This window comes from Phoxinus phoxinus (assembly GCF_949152265.1).
Source record: "Phoxinus phoxinus genome assembly, chromosome: 12".
Lineage (NCBI taxonomy): Eukaryota > Metazoa > Chordata > Actinopteri > Cypriniformes > Leuciscidae > Phoxinus > Phoxinus phoxinus.
This window is the reverse complement of record NC_136887.1, coordinates 4,667,893-4,693,524: the sequence shown is the minus strand read 5'-3', so window position 1 is coordinate 4,693,524 and position 25,632 is coordinate 4,667,893. Positions and strand designations below refer to the sequence as shown.

The 25,632-nt window shown below is 39.9% G+C and overlaps 1 protein-coding gene across 1 annotated transcript in view; it reads right to left on the bottom strand.

Moving 5' to 3' along the window:
- Positions 1-860: 860 nt before the first annotated feature.
- nsdhl (NAD(P) dependent 3-beta-hydroxysteroid dehydrogenase NSDHL) overlaps positions 861-25,632 on the bottom strand; it is a 30,692-nt gene continuing 5,920 nt past the window's right edge. The window contains exons 3-8 of the mRNA XM_079630192.1: positions 18,624-18,785; positions 16,571-16,717; positions 14,163-14,291; positions 13,292-13,434; positions 10,855-10,957; positions 861-2,383 (exon numbers count right to left, since the gene is read on the bottom strand). Of these exons, the coding sequence (XP_079486318.1) occupies positions 2,051-2,383; positions 10,855-10,957; positions 13,292-13,434; positions 14,163-14,291; positions 16,571-16,717; positions 18,624-18,785 (1,017 nt within the window). The 3' untranslated portion in view covers positions 861-2,050. The remainder of the gene's footprint in view (positions 2,384-10,854; positions 10,958-13,291; positions 13,435-14,162; positions 14,292-16,570; positions 16,718-18,623; positions 18,786-25,632) is intronic.

Sequence of the window (25,632 nt, the reverse complement as noted above, 5' to 3'; positions counted from 1 at the left end):
TGTCTCAATCGCCCCCTGTTGGCTGGTCCCAGTATAGCTCATAAACCCAGTGTCTCGATCACCCCCTGTTGGCTGGTCCCAGTATAGCTCATAAACCCAGTTTCTCGATCACCCCCTGTTGGCTGGTCCCAGTATAGCTCATAAACCCAGAGTCTCGATCGCCCCCTGTTGGCTGGTCCCAGTATAGCTCATGAACCCAGTGTCTCGATCGTCCCCTGTTGGCTGGTCCCAGTATAGCTCATAAACCCAGTGTCTCGATCGCCCCCTGTTGGCTGGTCCCAGTATAACTCATAAACCCAGTGTCTCGATCGCCCCCTGTTGGCTGGTCCCAGTATAGCTCATAAACCCAGTTTCTCGATCACCCCCTGTTGGCTGGTCCCAGTATAGCTCATGAACCCAGTATCTCGATCGTCCCCTGTTGGCTGGTCCCAGTATAGCTCATAAACCCAGTGTCTCGATCGCCCCCTGTTGGCTGGTCCCAGCATAGCTCATAAACCCTGTGTCTCGATCGCCCCCTGTTGGCTGGTCCCAGTATAGCTCATAAACCACTCTCCATGTAGTCTAATGGGACACAAGGGAAACTAAACAATTAAATGACACTTCAAATACATTTTTTTCCAAAGATATTCTGTCATTTTACGTAGTTTTTAAATCACGCTGAAATAAGTTTGGTCTTAGTTAGTTATTTGATGCTATAAAATCGTGAGTGTGACGTCATGATTGACAGCGAAGTAGTCACTGAGGCGTAGTCACTTGTCAGATTTGTGATACTACAATTTAAGTAATGCTAAACCACTGCAGTTCACTTTCAGAAGTTGTAGTGATGCTCTATTTTCTCCGAAAGAATGAGAAACATTTTTCATTTTCAGTTTTTAATTTAAATTGATTTTACACACTTTAAAGCAATATCATATCGCATATACAATCTCACATTATTTAACAAGTTATCACATTATTCCCTAGATTACATTTACACTTAATGTCTTTATGAACATATTGAAGAGTACAATTTTGCTGAAATTGACTTTCAATTGAGGAACAGAAACCTCAAGTAAATATCTTCAGTGTTTGTCTTGTGAAGACGAAGGAAACTCGTATGGGTTTGGAATGACAAAGTACATTCTTGGGTGAAATATCACTTTAAAAAAAAAAAACACACAAGAAGTAAAGCAGGAAGTGAATGCCATTTCATGTTGCAGCTGAAAAAGGAATGTGACAATTAGAAACTTGATTTGAAATTTATACAGACGAGCTCTTGCATAGCCGGAATTCTTTCGGACCAAAGTCGGAAGAGACAATCGTCCATATCTACCATCTTCATTCAACACCACATGCGGTTACACCCTGGTGACAAGTGATTAAAGGAGAAGTTCACTTCAGAATTAACATTTCCTGATCACTTACGTCATCCAAGATGTTCACGTCTTTCTTCAGTGGAAAAGAAATTAAGGTTTGTGAGGAACACACTCCAGGATTGTTCTCCATATAGTGACTTCAACGGGTCGAAGGTCCAGATGTGAGTTTCAGCTTCAAAGTCTCGACACGATCCCAGCCGAGGAATAAGAGTCTCATCTAGACAAATCACCCGCCATTTTATAAACAAAATAAACACTTTTAAATCACAAATGCTCATCTTGCACTGGCTGTGATGCGCCACACGTTACGTTGAAAGGTCAAGCGTGACGTCGGCGGAAGAACAGAGTCAAACTCAATTTACAAAAGAAATGAATAAACAAAAAGGTAAAACAATTATGTGCCGAGCGTTTATTAAAAAGTATATAAACGTTTAATTTGTTTATAAAATGGCCGCTGGTTTGTCTAGATGAGACTCTTATTCCTCGGCTGGGATCGTGTCTTTGAAGCTGCACTGAAACTCACATCTGGACCCGTTGAAGTCACTATATGGAGAACATCCTGGAGTGTGTTCCTCAATTTCTTTTCGACTGAAGAAATGTATGACGTTTTATCAGGAAATGTTAATTCTGAAGTGAGCGCCGCCTCTAAGTGCGTTGTTAAGAGGCCCTGGTACCCCACAGATGCGCAGACACCGCTACGCCCCCTGCCGCAGATGCGGGTAGCTCTCCACGGTGCGCGCGATGGCCTCCTGCAGGCTCACGGGCGGCCGGTAGCCCAGGTCCTGCTTGGCCCGAGCGCAGCTGTAGTAGTGGTGTGTGCCGGCCAGAGCGACCCGCATCGGGGTGAAGGTGGGCTTGATGTGGACGAGCGGGCGCAGCACTAGCGCTATCAGCCACAGGAGCAGGGATAACCCATACACCAGCGCGTAGGGCAGGCGCAGCCGAGGGGCGCTGTAGCCCAGACCCACCAGAACCTGCGACATGAAGTCCCAGAAGCGCACCGGCTCGTCATTCGTTATGTGGTAAGCCTGTTAGTGCGAGAACAGTGAAAATGGATGAGGTGCAGTTTAGGGCAGAGGTGTCAAACTCAGTTCCTGGAGGGCCACAGCCCTGCAGAGTTCAGCTTCAATTTTAGCTCAATTTTCACAAATTCCCATGATCGATTGTCGTTTAAATTAACGATCAATTAATCGTTAGCCTTAATGCTGCATATGCGTCTGCAGTGACGGCCAACAGCGTGACAGGCTCTGCAAATCCTGCTCAACACGCGATGTTCCTCACCAAATGAATGAGATTGGTTTTTAATCTACATAAAGGGCTAGTAGGATTGTACAATGTTTCGATGTGATTATTAAATAATTAATTGAATTAAATGATCAATCAAATATAATGACTAGTACTAATACAACGGGTCACCAGCGCCGCCTCAGATGAGCAGAGTGTGTGTCTGTGGACGAGCTCTCCCTGAACACACTGAACACGGCAACTAAACCCACTGCATTCACAGCAGTTTAATACAATAATGTTCTCATGTTATGTAATATGTCAGTCCCAAATTATTCATCGTTATTATTAGTTGTGCATTTCTGTTTGAGCTGCACGCGCTGAATGAATGCTACCGTTAATCTGGAGCACTTCGTTTGCTAGCGCGTTATTTAACTCAAAGAAACGCATCCTATATGAGATTCATCAGATATATTCAAAATAAACATAATATTAACAATTATTTCTGCAGAGTGAACTTGAACTAAGTTACGTGCCATTCCTGGAGCAACGCGACACGGCAACTAAGTAAGGGTTAATGCCCGACGAGGTGTCCATTGTCAGGTTTTAATGGACGACGGCGAGGTGTGAACCGGTTGCCTCTGCCGAAGTCCATTAAAACCTGACAATGGACACCTCGGAGGGCATTAACCCGCTTATACCATGGTCACTTGCCAAATAAAACATTTTTAAAACATTAGTTTATATTTTAATTAGGCTAAATCTAGTTTTTACAAATAATAACTTGCCTGACGGTTTATTTAGCAACCGGAGATATTTATAGTCCGCTCACCTTGTAGAACCCTTCAGGTTAAAAAATGCATTTTTTTTTCAACTGCCTGTTGCTATGGTTACTCACAGCTGTTGTAGGCAGCGCATTTATTTATTAATTTCGAATGGTAAACAGGCAGTTTCACCAGAACTACTTTACTAGGTGTCCTCTATCACTTTTTAACGGACACCCTGCAGCCAATCAGAATCGAGTATTCACCCAGACCATGGTATAAACTCTAATAATGCACAATGTTTTATTACAGTATTGTTCTCTTTATAAAGTTATGTAATATGACAGTCCTGCCAATAGTCATTATTAGTCGTGCAGTGCCGTTTGAGCCGCGCGCTGAAGCTGATCACGCGCACTACAGCTTTCATTGATGGATGCGTCCAATATAAGATAAATTAGATATAGATAGGCATACACAAAATAAACACAATATTACAACTTACATTTGCACAAAACAAAAGGCTGCGAATAAACACGCAAACTTATAGTCATAATGAAGGTGGAAAATGGTCCCAAACAAAAACGCGCTAGCTTGTTTCGCGGTTGAGCAGCGCACGCACATGAACCTGCTTGATCGATGACCGAGAAGTTGTATTGATTAAATGTATTATTGACAATTAATTGATTATCGATTAATCTTTGACATCCCTAACTTCAACCCTAATTAAACACACCTGATCAGCTAATCAAGTCATTCAGGCTTATTTGAAAGATGCAGGTGTGTGTGTTGAAGCGGGGTTGGAAACAGAGCCCGTCTACGGAGAGCCTGTTCACTCCCTATTAAGTCCTATCGTACCGAATTTTTGGTTGTAGTTCCACCAGAGTTCCACTGGGGGCGATCACCCGAGTGCAAAATGAATGGGAGTCTATGGAGCTAGACGGCTAAATTTGTCTCTTTCACACGATTGCCGTTGAGAAATCTCAGATTTGATTGTAGGTTTGGCAAGTTCAACATGGGTTATAGGTCGAAAGTTGAGTGAACAAGTACTTATGTCCTTTTGATTTCTTACAGGTTGAGTTGTTGTTGTCCATAACACGCTAGCATTCTGCTAATGAACGCTGATTGGTCAGTGAAGGACTGATTACGACCAGAGATACCGCTTGATGGCATCGTGGCATCCGAAGCGGGACCAGAATGTCTTCTAGCAGAAACGCGATTAATCACGATTAATCTTTTGACAGCCCTAAAAAAACACACTAATATCCATTGCACGTCTTTGCACATGCTCTATAGATCTGCGATTGATCGTTACGTCTGTGCACTATGACCCCAGGCAGGGTTTGACAACACAAGCTGCACATTAGCTGTATGTTTCTCTACTGCGTTCTACTTTCGTTATTGGCTTTTTATCATTGCATAATTTCTTACTCTTTTACACACACACACAAATGCACATTTACACATGCAAGCACACACACACACAAACAACGTTATGCCTGCACGACTAAAGTACGCGGAGGTTTTGGCAATACTACTCGCGTCCGATGAAGATGAACTTGAATGAGTGTATCTTACAAACTAATTTATGCAAACAGTTCAAATCAATTGTGTGTCGTTTTAAAGTATTTTATGAAAGTTTTTTTACATCGACAAGTTTGAGGTTGACATTTATGATATTTCTGTATTTAATTAAATATGTAAAAAAATCTAGTTACTATTGATTTATTACATCGCCTTCAAATTGTTTTGTTTTTTTGGATTATTTTGATTTATTTATCTAGTTACTATTGATTTATTACATACATAACCTTCAAATTAGTTTTTTTTTGGGATTATTTTGATTTATTTATCAAGTTACTATTGATTTATTACATACATAGCCTTCAAATTAATTTTTTTTAGATTATTTTGATTTATTTATCTAGTTACTGTTGATTTATTTCATACATAGCCTTCAAATTAGTTTTTTTGGGGATTATTTTGATTTATTTATCTAGTTACTATTGATTTATTACATACATAGCCTTCAAATTAGTTTTTTTTGGATTATTTTTGATTTATTTATCTAGTTACTATTGATTTATTACATACATAGCCTTCAAATTAGTTTTTTTTTTATTATTTTTAATTTATTTATCTAGTTACTATTGATTTATTACATACATAGCCTTCAAATTAGTTTATTTTTGGATTATTTTGATTTATCTAGTTACTGTTGATTTATTACATACATAGCCTTCAACTTGGGGGTGTAAGGATTATTTTTTTGTATGGCATATGAAAATGCTCAATAGGATGACAGCATGTAAAAATACGAAGATATACTCGGGCGGTATTGTTCTATGGCAGGTCATTAAGGGTTAAGCGCTTTGTTTACATTTCATTGCATCATCCTGTGTGCACTCAGCCATGGACCTCAGCAACTCTACAAGACAAACACTCAGTAACACCATTATGCAAACATGAGGAGAGCTCTCCCAATGAAAGACCCATGACTGGTGGATCAACGTGTGACACTTCTCTCCAAAACGGCAGGAGATTTATTTTAATTGAACGTGGAGGATGTTAACAGTGACCAGATGATTGACAGGGCAGTTTAAACAGTGACAGGTTGCACTTAACTAAGCGACAGAGCGTCCGTTAAAGACACAATTATAACAAAGTAGTATGTCCCAAAGCTTGCATAGTCTTCTGCTTCACACTCAAAAGTATGTACTTTTTCTTCTCAAAAACAGTACATACTTTTAAGGCATAGTATAAGTAGCGAATTGGGACGCAGGACATGTTCCCGCTCGCCACCTCAGCCTTCTAACAATCATCAGAAACGCTTTGAACAGCTCAGAACGTCAGTGGAGAAAGACATAGTTCATCATAACATGGTAATATACACCATACACCCGCTATATTGCTAAATCTACCAGATTTTTCATATCAACAGAAAAATATACCAGGATAACCCACTTCTCTCGAGACTCCCCTGCTAGTTTGTGACGTGATTTCAAACCATGTTTTTGAGACGGTCTTTGGCTCAAGCGGTTTGACCAGGAGCGCTCTTCCTCAACGGGACAATGCGGTCACCTCTCGCTGCACACGTTGGTTCACTGCAGTTTTAAGCAGAAAATACTCAGCAACGGTGCAACGAGTAATTACATTTGCGATGAAACGCGATTTTAAACGGCGATTACACTCGCTAGGCTAGAGTAAAGCAGATCAACTTGGCACGCTACGCATATAGGCCTGGCATACAGGAAAAAACAGTTTGTTTAATTTATGTGATATTGTGTTATAGATTCTCTCTCCAATGATTCTGGATCGATTCAGAATAGAGTCTGAGCTTAGTTTTTACACACAGATGCATGATGACGCTGCGTGTGCTTTATTCTGCTTGCCTCTCTGACGAATATATCTGCAGAAATAGACATTGTCACATTTACACGCAGGCGCAGAACGCGCATTCTAGCCGACAGTCGGCTGTAGTTCTCTCGGTGTTCAAGTGCAGCTTTTTACCGCGGGGCGACAACAGTCGGCTTTCATCAGCGTCGGCGTGGTGTGTTCCAGGCTTTTGAGTGCGCGGTCTCGGCCGCCGGTATTTTCCTTACAAATTCTCTACGAAGGCATAATTTATGTCTTTTGGAATGCAGTTGGCTTATATATGGAAAAATATGAAACTCGCTGACAGAGAGCTGATTTAAATTTCAGATACCGTATTTTCCGGACTATAAGTCGCATCAGTAAAAAAATGCGTCATGAAGAGGAAAAAAAAACATAAGTCGCACTGGACTATAAGTCGAAATTTAAGTGTCTAAAAAATATTTAGAAATGTATTTCACAAAATCCAAGACCAAGAACAGACATTTAATCTGGAAAGGCGAGTTATTCAGCTCCACAACAGCACACAGAACAGCAGCTGAATAGTGTCCGGTGTGTTAGCGTAACACATTAACAGTTATTCAGCTCCACAACAGCACACAGAACAACAGCTGAATAGTGTCCGGTGTGTTAGCGTAACACATTAACAGTTATTCAGCTCCACAATAGCATAAAGAACATATACCTGTGAGGCTGAATAGGCTAAACTAACATTAGCCAGCGAGTCCAACAAGTTACGGTCATCAAGTTCACCAAGCTCCCGATCTCACTCCTCAACACTGAATCCATTGAGTTCTTCCTCGGTGTCGCTTCTGAACAACTCCGCTAGCTAGAGTGCCCTCTCGCGGCTGTAGACGGTAATGTTTTCTCTCAGTTCTTCTCAGTCAGTGTGAATTAATTTTGATATACGAGTCGCACCTGACTATAAGTCGCAGGACCAGCCAAACAATGAAAAAAAAGTGCGACTTCTAGTCCGGAAAATACGGTAGTCACGAGCGCTTTGTGAAGAGCGCTCACGCATGCGGCTGTGAGCGACTCAAGTTAAATGTACTTGCATCTCAAAATGGTTTATGACGCGAAATTAATGTAAACCCAGTCAGTTATATTTTAAGGGATTACACACAGGACAAAACACATCTTATATTGCAAAAGAGATATGTGCATGAGTGTGAATGCAGCTTATCTCTAAACTGAGGAAGAAACACACACAGCTCTTGAATGGGAAACGTTCAGACAGTTCTGGGAAAACGTACTGAAAACACTCGCTTTATTGCTTGTAATTTGTTTTTTTGTTATTAGTTTATATAGCCCATTTAAAATTCTTAAATTGTTTAAATTAATTTATAATATGTAATTAGAAGTACTTTTCAAAATAATTACACATGTAATTAAATATTTTAAGTTTAGTTCATAAGAAAGAATGAGGTCCCTGCTATATAATGATTTATTGCTTGTCCTTGTTGAATAATACAGAAGATAAAGAGCTTAAAAAAATGAATCGCATATTAAATCACAATATTGGTTTAAAAAAACGCAATTATATTTTTCCAAATTCATTCAGCCCTTATTTACACATGGTTTGTCTCAAAGCATATTAAACACCACATAGAAACATAAACAACATTAAAAGCTGGATTTTCACCACAGGGGAACTTTACATTTTAAACCAAGTTAACGGTGATGGATTGTCCCTCAGGTTTGCTATAACTTTTTACCAATAGTGGAAGAATTTAATATTTGCCAAACGTTCACACATGAGCCGTTTGCTAGTGTCAAAATGTAAATTTTTGTTCAGCAGTGCCATTAGCCACAAATAAATAGCTTTTGTGAGTTTCTCAGACACTTTACGCGAGCGACACCTGTAATATATCAGCACTTTCACACAGAGGAAGTTCTGCTATGTCATGTCTCTGGCACGGCTGTGGGGCTGCATGTTTCAGTGATGCTCAATTAACCATCGCTTAATGGGTTTTGCTACAACAACTACTACTAACATGGCCTCTCTCATGATACACAAACAGCTCATATTATCTGCAATAGAGCATTTATTATAATATAACCGTTCATTAGCCAGATATTGTGGGTTTCTGCCAGATTCAGATCATACGTTTGGACGGGTTAACTTAGGGTAGATGAGTATTGTAATTTCACCACAGGACGTCTGTAATATTAATGGCCAATTCGCACGGGATAAGAGATCTCAGTAAAACTAGCAGAAGTGGGAGAGTAACTCGATTTACACATCGCCGTCATGTGTGCATTACGCTGAGATCACATACACACCAATGTTGTTTTCGTCAACGATGACGATAACGCAATTATTTCGTTGACGCACCTTTTTTTTATGACGATAACGTTACGATGACTAGCTAAAAATGGCTCTAAGGTGACTAAAACATGAGACGTTTGCGAGTTTTCGTTGACGAGACGAGATGGAACGAAAATGATTATAAGTCTGACGTTCACATTGCATGTCATTTCTGCCTATTTTGCGTGAAATCGTTTGTTTTGAGCTAAAAAAAAAGTATCAGCAATGCCGCATTCTAATCGTTGTTGTACGCCCACCACCCGGCTGCCGCGCACCAGATTCCACACTACAACAACCAGTGTTGCCAGACGTACGATATTTATCGTATTTGTACGATCATTTTGACCTCTGTACGATCAATAATGAAAAAAATCCCATAATGTACGATAATTCCAGAATTGCCCGCAAATTAGTTAAAATCTCCCGGAATCTAGATCGAGCGAGCAAGAGCGCGCATGTGTGGCGCGCACACAGCAGAGAAAGGGAGCGAGAGACCTTGCGTGTGTGTGTGCGCGCGTGTGTGCCTCACGAAGCGCATGTAAGGACCCAACCAATCGAATTATTCAGAAAGTCTAGTTTATTATGCAAAGGTTTTAAGGTTAACTGTTGTTTTATAAATTGCAACACTTGATGCAACCTGTCAAACCTAAGCCCATTTCCAATACTTTTTAACCTAAATAAATTTTAAAGACTACTTTTTTAATTAATTTTTTAAATAAAATTGACTAAAACCTTTTTGTGTTTTCGTCGACTAAAACTTGACTATAACTATCAAGTTTATAAGTGACTAAAATGTGACTAAAACTAAAAAGCATTTTCGTCAAAAAGACTAAGACTAAAACTAAAAGGGCTGCCAAAAACAACACTGATACACACACATATAACCTATATATATATATAGTAGGGCTGGGACGGTATGGATTTTTGCTTACAGCGGTTGAAAAGCAAGAAATTCCCGCGGTATAGCGGTAAACCGCTTCAGATTGGATTGGATTGTGTTGGTAATAGGCACTTACCTAACGCTAAAAGAAGTGTCGTGCCGCTAACAAGTGCTTTCGATCTTCTTTCTGCTCTGAATGGCGTGTGGAAAACACTTGAGTTTTGTCACAGACTCGTCCCAGCGCCTAGAACGCAACTGATGCTTTCTCAAGCGTCTCAAAACCGCAGAAAAATACTTTTTAAACAGGAAATTACAGAATATTTACGTACATATTTACAGCGGGTCTATTCGCACGGGATTAGCATTAGCTGAGGTCATTTTTACTGAAGGTAAAAGTCACCGTGATCTTCACTGACATTGTTCGTAATGATCACTGAGATGCACATTCGGACGGGACTAAAAACACAGAGAAGCTCTGGGGATAATGGCTTTACCCCTCCTCTCCATGTTACACCAGTCCCGTCAGAATACGGCTTTAGTGGTTAAAGACAGCTAATCAAACACATATTTTTAGCTGTCCCAAGCTCCTATTGGCCGTATCTTACCATTTTTTTTATAATTTGGCATCATACTAAAAGAAAAACCACACCTTGTGTGTTTTCCAGAGCATCTCGGAAATTCTGATTTTCCATGACTGGACATTTGCGTGACAAAACTCAAGGTCTCTCAGGCTAAAGATCTGCATATAAACGGTTCATTGACGACCGCTGCACTTCATGAATGACTGAAAACCCCTATGAGAGTGTTTGTTATATCACTGCATTTCCCTGGAAATGACAGTCAAAACTTGATGTATCAGTAATGTGGCATGTTTACACTGTATACACACACACACACGCACACGCACGCGTGGGACTAGATCTAAGAGAGCACGTCTCGAAACACTTCACATACCTGAGCGCAGAGCGGAGACTCGGCCTTGAGGTGTTCAGCTGCTAAGATATGCCCATGAACCACATTCTCCACATACGTGAAGTCCACAAGGTTGGATCCGTCTCTGCATCAGATGAAGAGCAAACCAGAGTCAGACAGCACTGCTTTATCACATGGGTCCATCACGACTACACACAACGGGCTTCCAATGTCCACACTGGAAAGATTCAGTATCTACATATACATGTATATTAAAAAAGTTAAAAAAGCAATGACTAAAAATGAATAATATTGAATTGAAATTCTGCACTAGGTCAATGATCAAATAAAAGAAACTCATTAATACAGACGGTCAGATTTTCTTGCTTTCACTGAAGCACAAGATGCTTTCTAGATCATTGCTGTTAAACATAATAATCATATTTTGTTTTGCTCATGCCAGCTAAATGCTGTCAAAGCAAAAGGACAAATGCAATATTAATTTCTTCAAAAAGAGGAAAACATACATATTTAAAGTCCGCGTGAACCGGAAGTTGCTACCGACTTTTATCTGAGTGTTGTGACGTATTTCCGAGAGAAATGGAATACATTAATGAGGAAAAATAGTGGGCGTGGCTTTTTTTTCCAACTAGCACCTGATTGGATCTAAAAAAGTAGGTGTGTCATTCAGCCGGTCTACTGTCAGTTGGAGGGGCGTGGCTACGGATGTTAAGCGGACACCAAAACCGTCAAACCTACGTCATCAGGGAAGGTCCTCCAGTGCAGAGGGGAGGGGCATTTACAGATTTTGATTAAAGATTACAAAGCCAAATTTTTTTTTTGTGGATTGACTTGTTGGATGAATTGTTCACCACAAAACGATCAATTTAGGCAAACAAAGTAAATATGGTAAATTTTGATTTCATGTGGACTTTAAAAACAATTCAAATAAACCAAGTTATTGCCAAATTTCACGGTTCACTTACATTTTTTTCCACAAGTTTGAGATTTGATTCTGATTTGATATTGATTATTTGGGATATATTATATCATGTACAGTACAGAACAAATGTCCTCTATAATAAATAAATCTCTCTCAATTAATGCTATAAACTATACAGGGAAATCCCAGCTGGTACATCACTTATGTTTAAATTGCACAAGGACGTTTTCATAATAACAAAATTATAATAGCACATTTTTAATGACTTATGTTTCTAATAGTTTTTTGTTGAAGAGACAGGCGTTTACTTTACTTTAACTTTAACTTTAGTTGCTTGAATTAGCACCTGCTCTATAGCAATTGGTATCATTGAAAATAAAGCAATTGGTAGCCATCTCTATGGTCACATAGTGAGCAATAAGCCAAAGAGAGGAATAATAAGAGTATGTATTTTTTGTTGTTGTCTGTTTAGTTCCCCAAAACACGACCTCCTAAAGCGATTGGCCCTGTCTGTAGCACAGGCGGTCTGATTGAGGAACCCAAACTGTGCCGTGTGGGCCAATTACTCAACTGTGGACTGAACACGCGCTCGGCTTTGCAATATCATGGAGTAATTCAACACATCTAGTGGGTACTGGTTCAGTAGAGATGCTCTTTGGTCTTATTTAGTCGATTTCTTGCTCTGAAAACGATATTCTTTACCGTTATGTTCACTAATATAACCTGGCATTTCATGTCAAAACGAATGCTGACAGACAGTCCAGATAATATGCCAGGTGTGATTCTGCCACCTAGTGGATTAACACTATAGGAGCCTTTTATTTTATTAGGCATTTGGGTAAAAACTGCAGTAAAACTACATTGATCCAGTTTTTTTACACTCATTAGGACACATTTCTCAATAGTTACGTCACTTTTTATACTGATATTTGTAATGTTCTTTGTGTTTGGCGATCTGCTTACATCTCTCTCTCACACAAACATCTGCCAGCGCACATATACGTTTCCTTCAGACATGACCACACACACACACACACACGTGCAAGTGCTGTGAAACACAGTGAAAGCCAAACATCTGCACTGCTTTGAGACCCTGGATCACAAACCCAGTCTGGAGCCGCACGGGTGTATCTGTGGCAATAGCCAACTATACATTGTATGGGTCAAAATCATAAATTTTTCTTTTATGCCCAAAATCATGAGGATATTAAGATCATGTTCAATGAAGATATATAGTAAGTTTCCTACCGTAAATATATAAAACATGTATTTTTGTGAGTGAATGCAGCACAATCGTGAACATAAATGCACAACTTTAAAGGAGGTTTTGATTTTTTTGCTCCCTCAGATTCCAGATTTACAATAGTTGTGTCTCGACCAAATATTGTCCTATCCTAACAAACCATACATCAATGGAAAGCTTATTTATTCAGCTTTCAGATTATATATAAATCTCATTTTCAAAAATTGACCCATGTGACTGGTTTTGTGGTGACATTTATCGAAGTCTTTCAGGCACACATCACCCTCTCTCACCCGATGATGAACTTCATCTTTCCCCTGCGGGCCGAATCCACCAGGATGGGCACTAACTGAGGGTCCCGGGGCCCGAAGATGCCATGAGGTCGAATGGCGACCGTAAGGAACCCTTTCTCTTTACTGCAGGCTTCCAACACCAGCTGAACAGAGGAGAGATTACGGATCATGATGAACATCAACAAGTAAATAGTTCATTTCAGAAGAGAGCTAAAGATCAATCCTATGGAAGTGTGTTTCCGCCACAGAATAAAACGTTTAAAAAACTTAATTGGGACATTTTATTGACTTTATTTCTCAGAATTGCGAGATATAAACTCACAATTGCGTGTTATAAAGGCCAATTCTAAGGGAAAATACTTTTTTGTGAGGTTATAAAGTCAGAATTGTGAGAGATAAAAAGCAATTATGGCTTTATATCTCCCAATTGCGTGTTATAAAGTTGCAATTCTGAGGTGAAAAAAAGTTTATATCTCACAATTCAGACTTGATAACACACAAATGCGACTATCACGCAGATCTAAGATAAAAAGTCAGAATTGTGAGATTTAAACTCGCAAATGTGAGAGAAAAAAATAATAATAATTGAGATAAAAAGTCGCAATTACCTTTATTTTGTATTCTGTGGCGGAAACAGATTCAGATTATTTTATTTAATGCCATGTCAGCATTCAAAGCTATTTTCATGGCAAAAATTAAATTACAAAAATACAAATATCATATAAATACAATAAAAACAAAAACAGCAAGTCATATTATATAAGATTTTTTAAATTAACATATGATAAAAAATCGTGGCGGAAACACGTACAAGTACAATACTGAGTAAAGTAATGGAGTAATAATGCCAGATATGATTCATATTTCATACCTTCTCCTGCTGGATTTTGGTCGCTGTATAATAATCAATTGGCTTTTTTGCGTAAGGCAAATCCTCTTTCCCATTCTGGATGTCAGTTCCTTCAAACACCACACTAGCACTGCTGGTCAATATTAATTTCTGTGGAAACATTTAAAAGATGATTCCAGATTAAATAGACTTTAATGCTGCCAACTACCACAGAAACATTGTAGATCCCTTGGTGGACAGAAATGGAGCCACTGCATATTGTATAAAATTATACCAGTATTGAATGTACCAAAAGAATACATGTACATACTTTAGCATGACGCTGCTTACATTGTGAATCAAAAATCATAATTTTTATGGTTCTGCAGAGGGAGTCATGAGTCTCTTCTGCTCATCAAGGCTGTTTATTTGATCAAAAATAGTATTTTTTTTTTTAAATATTACAATGTAAATCTGCTGTTTTCTATGTGAATATATAGTAAAGTGTAATTTATTCCTGTGATCAAAGCTGAATGTCCAGCATCATTACTGCAGTCTTCAGTGTCACATGATCCTTCAGAAATCAGTGTAATATGATGATCTGATGCTCAAGAAACATTTATGATTATTATCCATGTTGAAAACAGTTAGACATCAATAATATCTTCAGTAATTTTGCTTCAAGTAAATGTATCCTGTTTTAAGAAGGTTTAGATATTTGTGCTGAAAAAAAAAAACCGACAAGAACACTAAGGTAGAAAATAATTTTTAGGGATTCTTTAAATGAACAATTTTCAAAAGACATTCATTTTTATTAGAAATCTTTTATAAGATTATAAATGTCTTTACTGGCATTTTTGATAGATTCAATGCATCCTTGCTGAATAAAAGTATTAATTTAAATTAAAATAATAAATTAATTATTTTAAATAACTAAAATACATTTTTAATTAAATAGTATTTTTTTAAATAAATTTAAATACTGACATTAAACATTTGAATGGTAGTGTAAATTACATTAATTTACATAATACATTTTAATATGGGACGGCCAGAGAAACGTTTAGTTGAACTTTACCTCATTTACTTTAGCTTTAGTAGACTAAAATATTATACACAAATACATAATATTCACTTAGTTTGAGATCAAATAATTGTCAAACCTCCTGTTACAGAACCTGAGACTGGTGTGATCCATCACTCACCAGTGCTTTCTGTGGGAAGTTATATCCAATCTAGGGATGTAGCGATACCCTCATGTCACGATTCGATATATATCACGATACTATCCCAGACATATGATAAAAGATTAACAAAAAATGTTATCTATTAAAATGCTAAATATTCATGATCCTGAAGATGAACACACAGGATTATTGTAGATGAATATGCTTGATCTCTGTCACCGACTAGATATATTTACAATAATGTCGACACTTTTTACTGGTAACATCAGACATCTGGCATTATCAGGACACACACATATTCCCCAGTGCATTATTATACACTATATTCTACAATATATATGTTAGTTTAATGTAGTCATGACACTACAACTCTGAAAACTTGAATTTTTTCACACACAGTAATTTTTATTTTGGGTGAACTATCCACGATGCATATTGTTGTATTGCGATCAGTGTTGGGGAAATGCATTACAAGTAACTTGAGTTACGTAATCAGATTACTTTTTCAAGTAACTAGTAAAGTAACGCATTACTTTTAAAATGACAACAAAATATCTGAGTTACTTTTTCAAATAAGTAACACAAGTTACTTTGTTTTCCCATTTATTGACTGACAGCTCTCCTGTCCTCATGTTGAGACAAATCAAAGTGCAGAGGTGTGTGTGTGTGTGTGTGTGTGTGTGTGTGTGTGAACATGATGTTTATTGTAGTTCTAGGCAAAATGTGAGCATTTACTCATCTCACTTGCACAAAAAAATATTAAATATTCCTCAAAATGAATAAAATCAGTGCAATGCAGAATCAGAATACTATGCAAACCTCCAATAACTAAATATGTTAAATAAAACATACATTTTAATGCATTTAATCTCACTTTATTGACCAATGTACTTGCTTCTGACCTTTGATGATTCAGTTAAATAAGCAAAAATGATGATAGAAAGGTTTGCTTGTGTGCTTTTCTCTAATGTAGACATTTCTTTCAGCCTGAGGATTATTATTTCACTTTTGGTGTGAAAGGGTCTTTACATTTGCCCAAAAATATAACTTTTGTGTTATAAAAAAACAAGCCCAGCCCAGGTGGGAACAAAAGTAACGCAAAAGAAATGTATTGCATTACTTTTCTAAAAATGTAACTAACTAATGCATTTAGTTACTTTTTAAGGGAGTAACGTAATATTGTAATGCATTACTTTTAAAAGTAACTTTCCCCCACACTGATTGCGATATATTGTGACATGATATATATGAATGATAACGCACCTGAACTCCGGCCTCCAGACAGGCCTGTATGACCGTCCGTGTGCCGTCGATGTTGACTCTCTGAAACAGAGCGCGGTCGTCGCTGCCCGGAGCCGGAGAGGCGCAGTGAAACACGATCGGCACGTCCTTCAAAGCCGACAGCAAAGCCTGAGACATGAGGAGAACAGCTGAGAGCGGGAAGACCACAGGGTATCGGCCTCAGACTGCAGGCTTTCACACCGGGCAGTTCCCCGAGAACGGATGTTCCCATAGGAGCGCTCTCCTGGTTGCGTTCGCACCGCCAGCAGGAACTCTGACGTGACGTCAGCCGCGCTTGTTGTGACTTATTCTGACGGCGCCGAGAACGCCAGAGCCGGAGCTCACAGCGCTCGCACTCTCCGGTTCACAGTTTATGATCTGTCTAATAGTCTAATACGTTATTAGACAGAACTGTTATCCACAAGCAGACAGTAATAAAGAGTTATTAGCGTATGCCGTGTGGTTGATGTCCAGTGTTGCTGAGCAGAAATACATAAGTTGGGTTTTCTCCTCAGCGTAAAGATTGAGAGGTTCATGTATCACTGTTTTACATGTTCGTAGAGTTAGTTTCTGGAGTAAATATATAGGCTATAATCGGTGTGTTTACACAGCCTTTTTAAAAATGGTGCTCGTGTATCTGCCAATCAGCGAACACTAAGGTCACTGTAGTTCCTATAGTGCAGGTTTAGACACCAGACCCTTCTCAGTTGTAACTGTGGGTCTGGGGAAGGCTCATTCACAGCCCATTTCCAAAGGGGCGTCTGCTCAAATGCCTCTGTCTGGGTGCAATTCGCCTTTGGCTAAGCCACGCCCTAGAATGTAGATTGACCAATCACAGCGCAGCCGAGAACGAGCTCCCACAGAGGGTCCGACACTTTTTCACAGCGCTCCATTGACTTCAACACAGGCGGCTCATATTTTTGGTCTCGGCAGGCTATTACGTTGTCGTTTTATTAAAAATATGGTTAACCGTTGTGCCTGGGGCATTTGTAACACAGATACGCGTTTCCCAGAGAGGTTTGAGGGGGGTGTCTGTTTTTTCCCCTTCCCAAAACCGAAGTTAAATACTGACAAGTGTCGTCTTTGGATTAAACAGTGTGGACGTCCTCAGTCAGCGAAACCCCTCAAGATCAACAACACACTTTTGTGCTCTAAGATACATTTAGCTTTTAACCTTACTGTGAAGTTATACTAGTTAGACAGTTTTATGCTGGTTTAGGTTATGATTTCGGTTCTCTGCCCTAATTGTTGATACGCTAGCACACGCTGCTAATAAACACAACTTTATACTTGCGTAGTCCGTTTGCTTTGTAAATAATAACGATTATAGAAGTGAATAGAGACCTACCCAGCTTTGCATGACAGTGTTTCTCCTGATATTGTGAGTCCCAGCCTCCGTCTCCATTAGGATATGCGCTGGGTCATGTGACTGTGACTGTTATGCTTTTGCCTCTATTTGGATGCCTTGTTGTTGCTTGCGTTTCACCGTATGTCTTGAATATATCCTTCGAACGCACACTGCAGCCTCTTCTGCCTACTTCTATCGGACACTTTATTTGCTGCTTTATAAAAGTTTGATAAAATTTCCGCAGGAAGAGCCGTCACAGCATAAGCCATGTTGATACCAAACCAGAGCCCAGTTGAAGTTGTCGGCGGTAGCAACAGTAACTAAGGGGGGCGGGGCTTAGCCAAAGGTGAATTGGACAGACCTAAAACGGTCATCGTGTAAAGCCCGCCTCAACGCTTCTGATTTGGTGCCTCGATTTGGAACAATTGGAAATGGGCTTGAATGGGCTCTTGGCCAGACGGACTTGCTGAGTAAATCTCAAATTTGCCAGAAGTTCGTCAGGGTTTTCCCAGACTAGGTTTAGACCGACTCTGAGGTAGGAGTAAATTAGTTCCTCCAAAAGGAGTTCCTAGAACTAAAATTGTTCCTAGTTGCTGCCAAAAACCGGGAACTAGGAAAAGGTTCCTCCGGTGCGAAAGCCCCTTTTGTGCGCGAGCGAGTGTCCTACTGACACCGAAGGATCCTCACCTGTTTGTCACACAAGTCTCCTTGGTGGAAGGTCACTCCTGGAAGCTCATAGGCCTGTCTGATGTCGAACACACTCACGGTGTATCCGCGGCCCACCAGACGCTCCACGAGGTGCCGGCCCAGAAACCCCGAGCCCCCGATGACAGCACAGCGCTTGCTGCTCTGCGGAGGAAGACATCAGTCTCAGAAACAGCGGGACTTACTGCCCTCAGGGTGGCAGAAGAGAAGATCAAATATCCATACACCACAATGTTGAACAAATAACAGTTTAAACAAGTAGACAAAGTAATAAATACAAACATCCACAAGTGACAATAAATAAACATTATTAACATTAAAATAAACATTATTCAGACACCAGATATATTTTTACTAGTGTGTGCAGGACACTATAGTTCATTTATATAAGTGAAGAGAGCAAAATAAAGTAAACCATGACATTATCCAAATATTATTCATATATACCAGTAAAAACCTGACCATGTTCTGCTGAAGTGTTTCTTCTTTAACTGCTAATGCTCTTTTTACACACACACACACACACACAATGAAGCATTGCTTGGTCACTGGTTGAGCTAAACTGGTGTTATAATTGTGTAGTTAAATTTACCAGCTGACAGATATTCAACATCATTCATGTGTGAGAGTCTAACAGAAGTGTGTGTGTCAAGTCAAGTCAAGAATATTTGTATAGCGCTTTTCACAATACAGATTGTATCAAAGCAGATTCACAGTATTAAATTAAAATAATAATAAAACGTCCATGTTTGGTAATGCTAATCAATAGTAATATTGATTGATTCATTAATTGAATATCCCCAACTGAGCAAGCCAAAGGAAACAGTGGCAAGGAAACGAAAAACTCCATCAGGTGACCCAATGGTGACCTAAAACTCCATCAGGTGACCCAATGGTGACCTAAAACTCCATCAGGTGACCCAATGGTGACCTAAAACTCCATCAGGTGACCTAATGGAGAAAAAAAAAAACCTTGGGAGAACCCAGGCTCAGTCGGGGGCCAGTTCTCCTCTGGTGGTTATGAACTAGAGGCCGGATTTAACTGTAAGATTAAAACATTTATATGAATGCCTGGTTAAAGAGATGCGTCTTTAATCTAGTTTTGAACTGGGAGAGCGAGTCTGAGCAACGAACAGTATCAGGAAGGCTATTCCAGAGTTTTGGAGATAAATGTGAGAATGCTCTCCCTCCTTTAGTGGACTTAGATATCCTAGGTATAACCAAAAGCCTCGAATTTAGCGATCTTAAAGAGCGCGATGGATTATAGGGCGATAGAAGATCCGTTAAATAGACTGGAGCTAAGCCGTTTAGGGCTTTATAAGTCAGTAACAATACCTTATAATTAATACGGAACTTTATAGGTAACCAGTGTAGAGATGATAAGATCGGTGTTATATGATCATATTTTCTTGACCTGGTAAGAACTCTAGCGGCTGCATTTTGGACTAACTGTAGCTTGTTTACGGAGGATGCAGGACAACCAGCTAATAGAGCATTACAGTAATCTAGTCTCGAGGTCATGAATGCATGAACTAACTTTTCTGCATCAGAAACTGATAGCATATTACGTAGCTTAGCAATGTTTCTAAGGTGGAAAAATGCCGTTTTTGTAACATATGAAATATGATTTTTAAAAGACAGGTCGCAGTCTAGTATGACACCCAGGTCTTTTACTGTAGGGGATAAAGTAGCAGGACATCCTACTATGTTAAAGTTGTATTGTGAGAGGTTTTGTGGGCGGTTTTTTGAACCGATGAGTAGTACCTCCGTCTTGTCTGGATTTAATAGAAGAAAATTACGCGTCATCCAATCTTTTATATCTTTAACACACTCTGTCAATTTTGATAATTTAGCGTTTTCATCCGGCCGTGATGAAATATATAATTGAGTGTCATCAGCATAACAATGGAAACTAATTCCATGTTTCCTTATAATATTTCCAAGTGGCAGCATATAAATTGAGAATAGCAGGGGGCCTAATACAGATCCCTGCGGCACTCCATAGTTTACTGAAGTTATGATCGATTTTTTTTCCATTTAAATAGACAAAATGGTAGCGGTCAGATAAGTATGATCTGAACCAGCTTAATGCTTGTCCTTGAACGCCAGTATAATTTTGTAGTCGATCTAAGAGTATTGTGTGATCTATAGTATCGAACGCAGCACTAAGATCAAGTAAAACTAGTATTGAGATACAGCCTTGGTCCGAAGCTAAAAGTAAATCATAAGTGATTTTAACGAGCACAGTTTCTGTGCTATGATGCGGCCTGAATCCTGACTGAAACTTTTCATAGATGTCATTTTCTTGCAAAAAAGAGCTCAGTTGAGCGGACACAACTTTTTCTAATATTTTAGACATAAATGGAAGATTTGAAATGGGTCTATAATTTGCTAGATTATGTGGGTCTAATTGTGGTTTCTTAATGAGTGGTTTTATAACTGCCAGTTTAAATGTTTTTGGAACGTGACCTAAAGATAAAGACGAGTTAATGATATTGAGTAGAGGCTCTTCCACTACAGGTAACACTTCTTTCAGTAGTTTAGTTGGTATAGGATCTAATAAGCATGTTGTTGTTTTAGATGAAGTGATAAGTTTATTTAACTCTTTTTGTTCTATAGTTGTAAAGCACTGTAATTGTTCTTGCGGGGTGATAATTGAGGCTGATTTATAAGGCGCGATTGAAGATTGAATGTTTACAATTGTGGTTCTGATGCTTTCTATTTTCTCAGTGAAGAAATTCATGAAATCATTACTGCTAAACTGTAACGGGATATTTTGGTCAGGTGACGTTTGTTTATTTATTAGTCTAGCCACAGTGGTAAATAAAAATCTTGGATTATTTTGGTTGTTTTCTATTAGTTTGCGGAGATGCTCAGCCCTTGCCGCTTTTAGGGCCTTTTTATAATGTGACATACTGTCTTTCCACGCGATTCTAAAGACCTCTAAATTAGTTTGTTTCCATTTACGCTCTAAGTTACGAGTTTCTCTCTTTAGAACATGCGTAGTATTGTTGTACCATGGTGCTTTAGTTTTCTCTCTGACCTTTTTTAATCTAATGGGTGCAACAATATCCAATGTTCTAGAGAGAATGGTGCTCATAGTGCTAGTTACTTCCTCTAATTCATCTGTTTGTTTGGGTTCAGGCAGTAACTGAGACAAATCAGATAAGCAATTTGAGAAATTATCTATGGTGGATGGAAGGATTGTTCTGCCTGGTCGGTAACGCGGCGCAGTATGACATAGTACTGTAGTCCGTAATATACAAGTTACCAGGAAGTGGTCACTGATACCATCACTTTGTGGAATGATATCTATATCGGTTGGATCGGTTCCATATGATATAATTAAATCGAGTGTATGATTAAGACGATGAGTTGGTCCGGTGACGTTTTGCTTGACCCCAAAGGAGTTTAATAAATCTGTAAACGCAGCCCCTAACGCATCATTTGTGTTATCTACGTGTATGTTGAAATCTCCAACAATTAATGCTTTATCGACGTTGACCAATAGATCTGAGAGAAAATCTGCAAACTCTTTTAGGAAATCAGCGTAGGGCCCTGGCGGTCTATATACAGTAGCCAAGGCTAGAGATAATCGGGATTTTTTTCTTACATCTAAGAGCGTCACATTTAGCACAAGTACTTCAAACTAATTAAACCTGTGGCCTGTTTTCTGAGTAACATTAAGAATATCTCTATAGATTGTTGCAACACCGCCGCCACGACCAATCAGACAGGGCTCATGCTTATAACAGTATCCTGGGGGAGTGGACTCATTTAGACCGAAATAGTCATTTGGTTTAAGCCAGGTTTCAGTAAGGCAGAGTACATCGAAGTTATTATCAGTGACCATTTCATTTACTATAACCGCCTTAGGTGTAAGCGATCTAATGTTTAGAAGACCTAGCTTTAGAAATTGTTTTTGTTCACTAATAGCGAGATTTTCTGTTTTAATAACAATTAGATTTTTCCTAGATCCTACAGTAGATTTATTATTTGATCTCACTAAACGAGGAATAGACACAGTTTCTATTAAATGTTCTACACTAGTATTTATATCAATTAATTTGGTGCAGCAGAGCCTGTGATTTGGATTTTTGGTAACTAGTCAAACGGTCTTTAACGTCTTGGAGATGTTATCCGACAGAAGATCCGCTCCATTTCTACTTGGGTGTAGGCCATCAGCGCGGAAGAGCCTAGGACGCTCCCAAAACAGATTCCAATTATTTATAAAGAGCAGTTTCTGCTCATTGCACCATGACATTAACCATTCATTTAGCGCGAATAATCTACTGAACTAACTCATGCCCTTGTCGATACGTGGGAAGCGGCCCAGACACGATGATCGTTATTTCAGGCGATGCGGTGCGTACCGTCTCGATTAGGTTCCTATAATCCTTTTTATAAAACCTCCGTTTGCCGCAGCCTGACGTCGTTCACTCCTGCGTGCAAGACGACAGCTCCGACGCGCTCGTCACCGTTCAAGATCTCGGGTACTCGCGCAGCGATATCAGAAACACGGTCAACAGGAAAACAGTGGCTACGCACCTTACTTTTACCTGACGTAGCGTGGACGTTCCGAACAATTGAATCGCCGATAATCACAGCATCGCGTTCCGTTTCGCGGAGAGGGGAGAAGCGGTTCTGAGTGGAAATCTCGAAAACCGGGAGGGGCGGAGAGATTCTTCGCGTCTTCCGCTGCGAAACAACCCAAGCTTCGTGACGGCGCCTCGGAGCCGGGGTGTATGAAACTTGTGAGAACCGCCTTGGCGCACGGGACCAATGCTGAGAGACGCACGGTGTTGACGCAATCGGAGTCTGCGGATTATTAACTGATTTGTGTGCATCGACGCGAGATGTTTCAAGAGCTAAACGCCGTTCTCTTAGCTCGGCTTGTCTCTCTAAAAGGTCGCGGATCTGCTTCTCTACAGCTTCCAGCTCAGACTGCACCGCCTGCAGCTCGAATGTGTCATCACCTGCACCAAAAGGTAGACAACATACATTTGATATATTCGCCATTTAAACAGATGGACAGTAAGTTAGCAACGACGCTACCAGTGATGCTATCAATATTAACGCTAATTTATAACTGAAATCTTGGATATAATCTGTCTTTTTAATGGTACGGGTGTGATGTAGACGCACGATAGGCGAGAAAATGTTCGTTTGTAAGTGAGTGTAAAGAAGACGCGCTCAGCCGTCCGACCCACAGGTGTAACGGACCGGTATTGGGTCAATCGGTTTGAGACGCGTCTACTCAACAGTCCGCGTTTTAACTACGATATTTTGAGCATCAGTGTTTCTCAGTGAGAAAAAGTAGAAAATATTAGTTGTAAGTGAGTTTAAAGAGAGAAATCCCAGATTTTGAATCAAATCGATGGAGCTCAAACACAAACAACGCGTTCAGGAAGTGACGCAGGAAGTGTGTGTGTGTGTGTGTGTGTGTGTGTGTGTGTGAGACAGTCTAAAAGAAGGATGGACAAAACCAGTCAAATATCCACTTGTTCATAACTCTGAGTTCTTGTCTTTTCTAAACTATAGCGAATAAACTGTGATAGTGTGAGAAATGTGGAAGGAGTCTGAATATATTTTGGTTTGACTGTACGTTACAAGAGAGCAATAGGGAGTGTAAAACGTTTTACACGGCACAGATAATGCATAAAGTACAAAATAAATTTACTTCCAAATTGTATTCAGAGGCTGTTTAAAATAAGAGAAAGTCAGTATGGAGTGTGTTTAAAAAAGTAAGGACAAAAACGAATACAAAATATACTCTGTAGATTCAACACGTAAATAATTATAGAATTCAAAATGAATGATTTGTGTATGTAATATTTAAACTATTGTAATAATATCTGAAATGTGTATCTTTGTGATTATGAATGTACATTTTGGAAATTGTCTTATGTAACTGTTTATTTTGTATGAATCAAATCCAGAGAGAAAAGTGACACTCATTAGATAATTATGCTCATTATAAGCATAATAAAAAAAGGCTTCAGCCTACACCTTTTTGCGGTTATTATGCACAAACACACACACACACTTTAGTTGAGTATTTTGAGTATTACAGGTTCTCTTACGTAGAGTTATCTCCTACTGCGTCGAAAGACGCTACGGGAAAGATATTTCTTTTTCGAGATTGAAGCCTAAAAATGAATCCTTAATTTTGTAATAATATGTAAAACGCTTTTCTGTAGCATACAACCTTAGGCGGAGCAAATCGCGCGCCCATTGGCTGCTCCGCCAGAAAAGCACAGCCTGTGCGAGGCCAGTGAGGCTGACCAATGAAGACGCTTCGCGCCCTCTGCGTCACCTCCCGCCGAAACGGGCGTGGTCTAAGCCTATAAATACGAGCATAGCTGTCTTCCACTCTGATTTTCTATTCTTCACGAAGCTACACGCATCGTAGGACTGGATTCGAGCCGCCACAGCCGTCAGATACAAGCACCTCAGCAGGACGAGCCCTTTACCTGAAGCCGCTGGTCATCGCCGCCTTCAGCCGCCGTTCCCTGCTGCGCTTCTCCGGCGTGGAATATCCTTTACATTATGTGTGTGTGTTTTTGTGTGTGTGTTCGCCGTCGCGTCACACATTTTTTGCCACCACTAAAAGAGCCGAGCGTCTTTTTCAAGATGCCTCGCACCTCCTGTGGCTCGTGTAGAGCCCCGCTCAGCGACGGGGACCACGTGGTTGTGTTTCCTGCCTGGGTGAGGATCACGCAGCTTCAGCTCTCGTCGATGGCGGCTGCCATCACTGTGATTTGATGCCTACGGTGACTCTGCGGACTCGCCTGGCGTTCATTTACTGAAGCTGCATCTTTCCGCCTGCTGCAGTGCCGCGCCGTGAAAAGCGCCGTGCTCAGCGGAGCCCGGAACCTCCCTCCACCACGAGGTGCTCGCCGCTGGAGGACGACTGCTGTTCTCTCCTCGCTTCGGGTAGCGAGGGATGGGCGAGCTCCGAGGATCTCCCCTCCCCCGCCGCTCGTGAGCG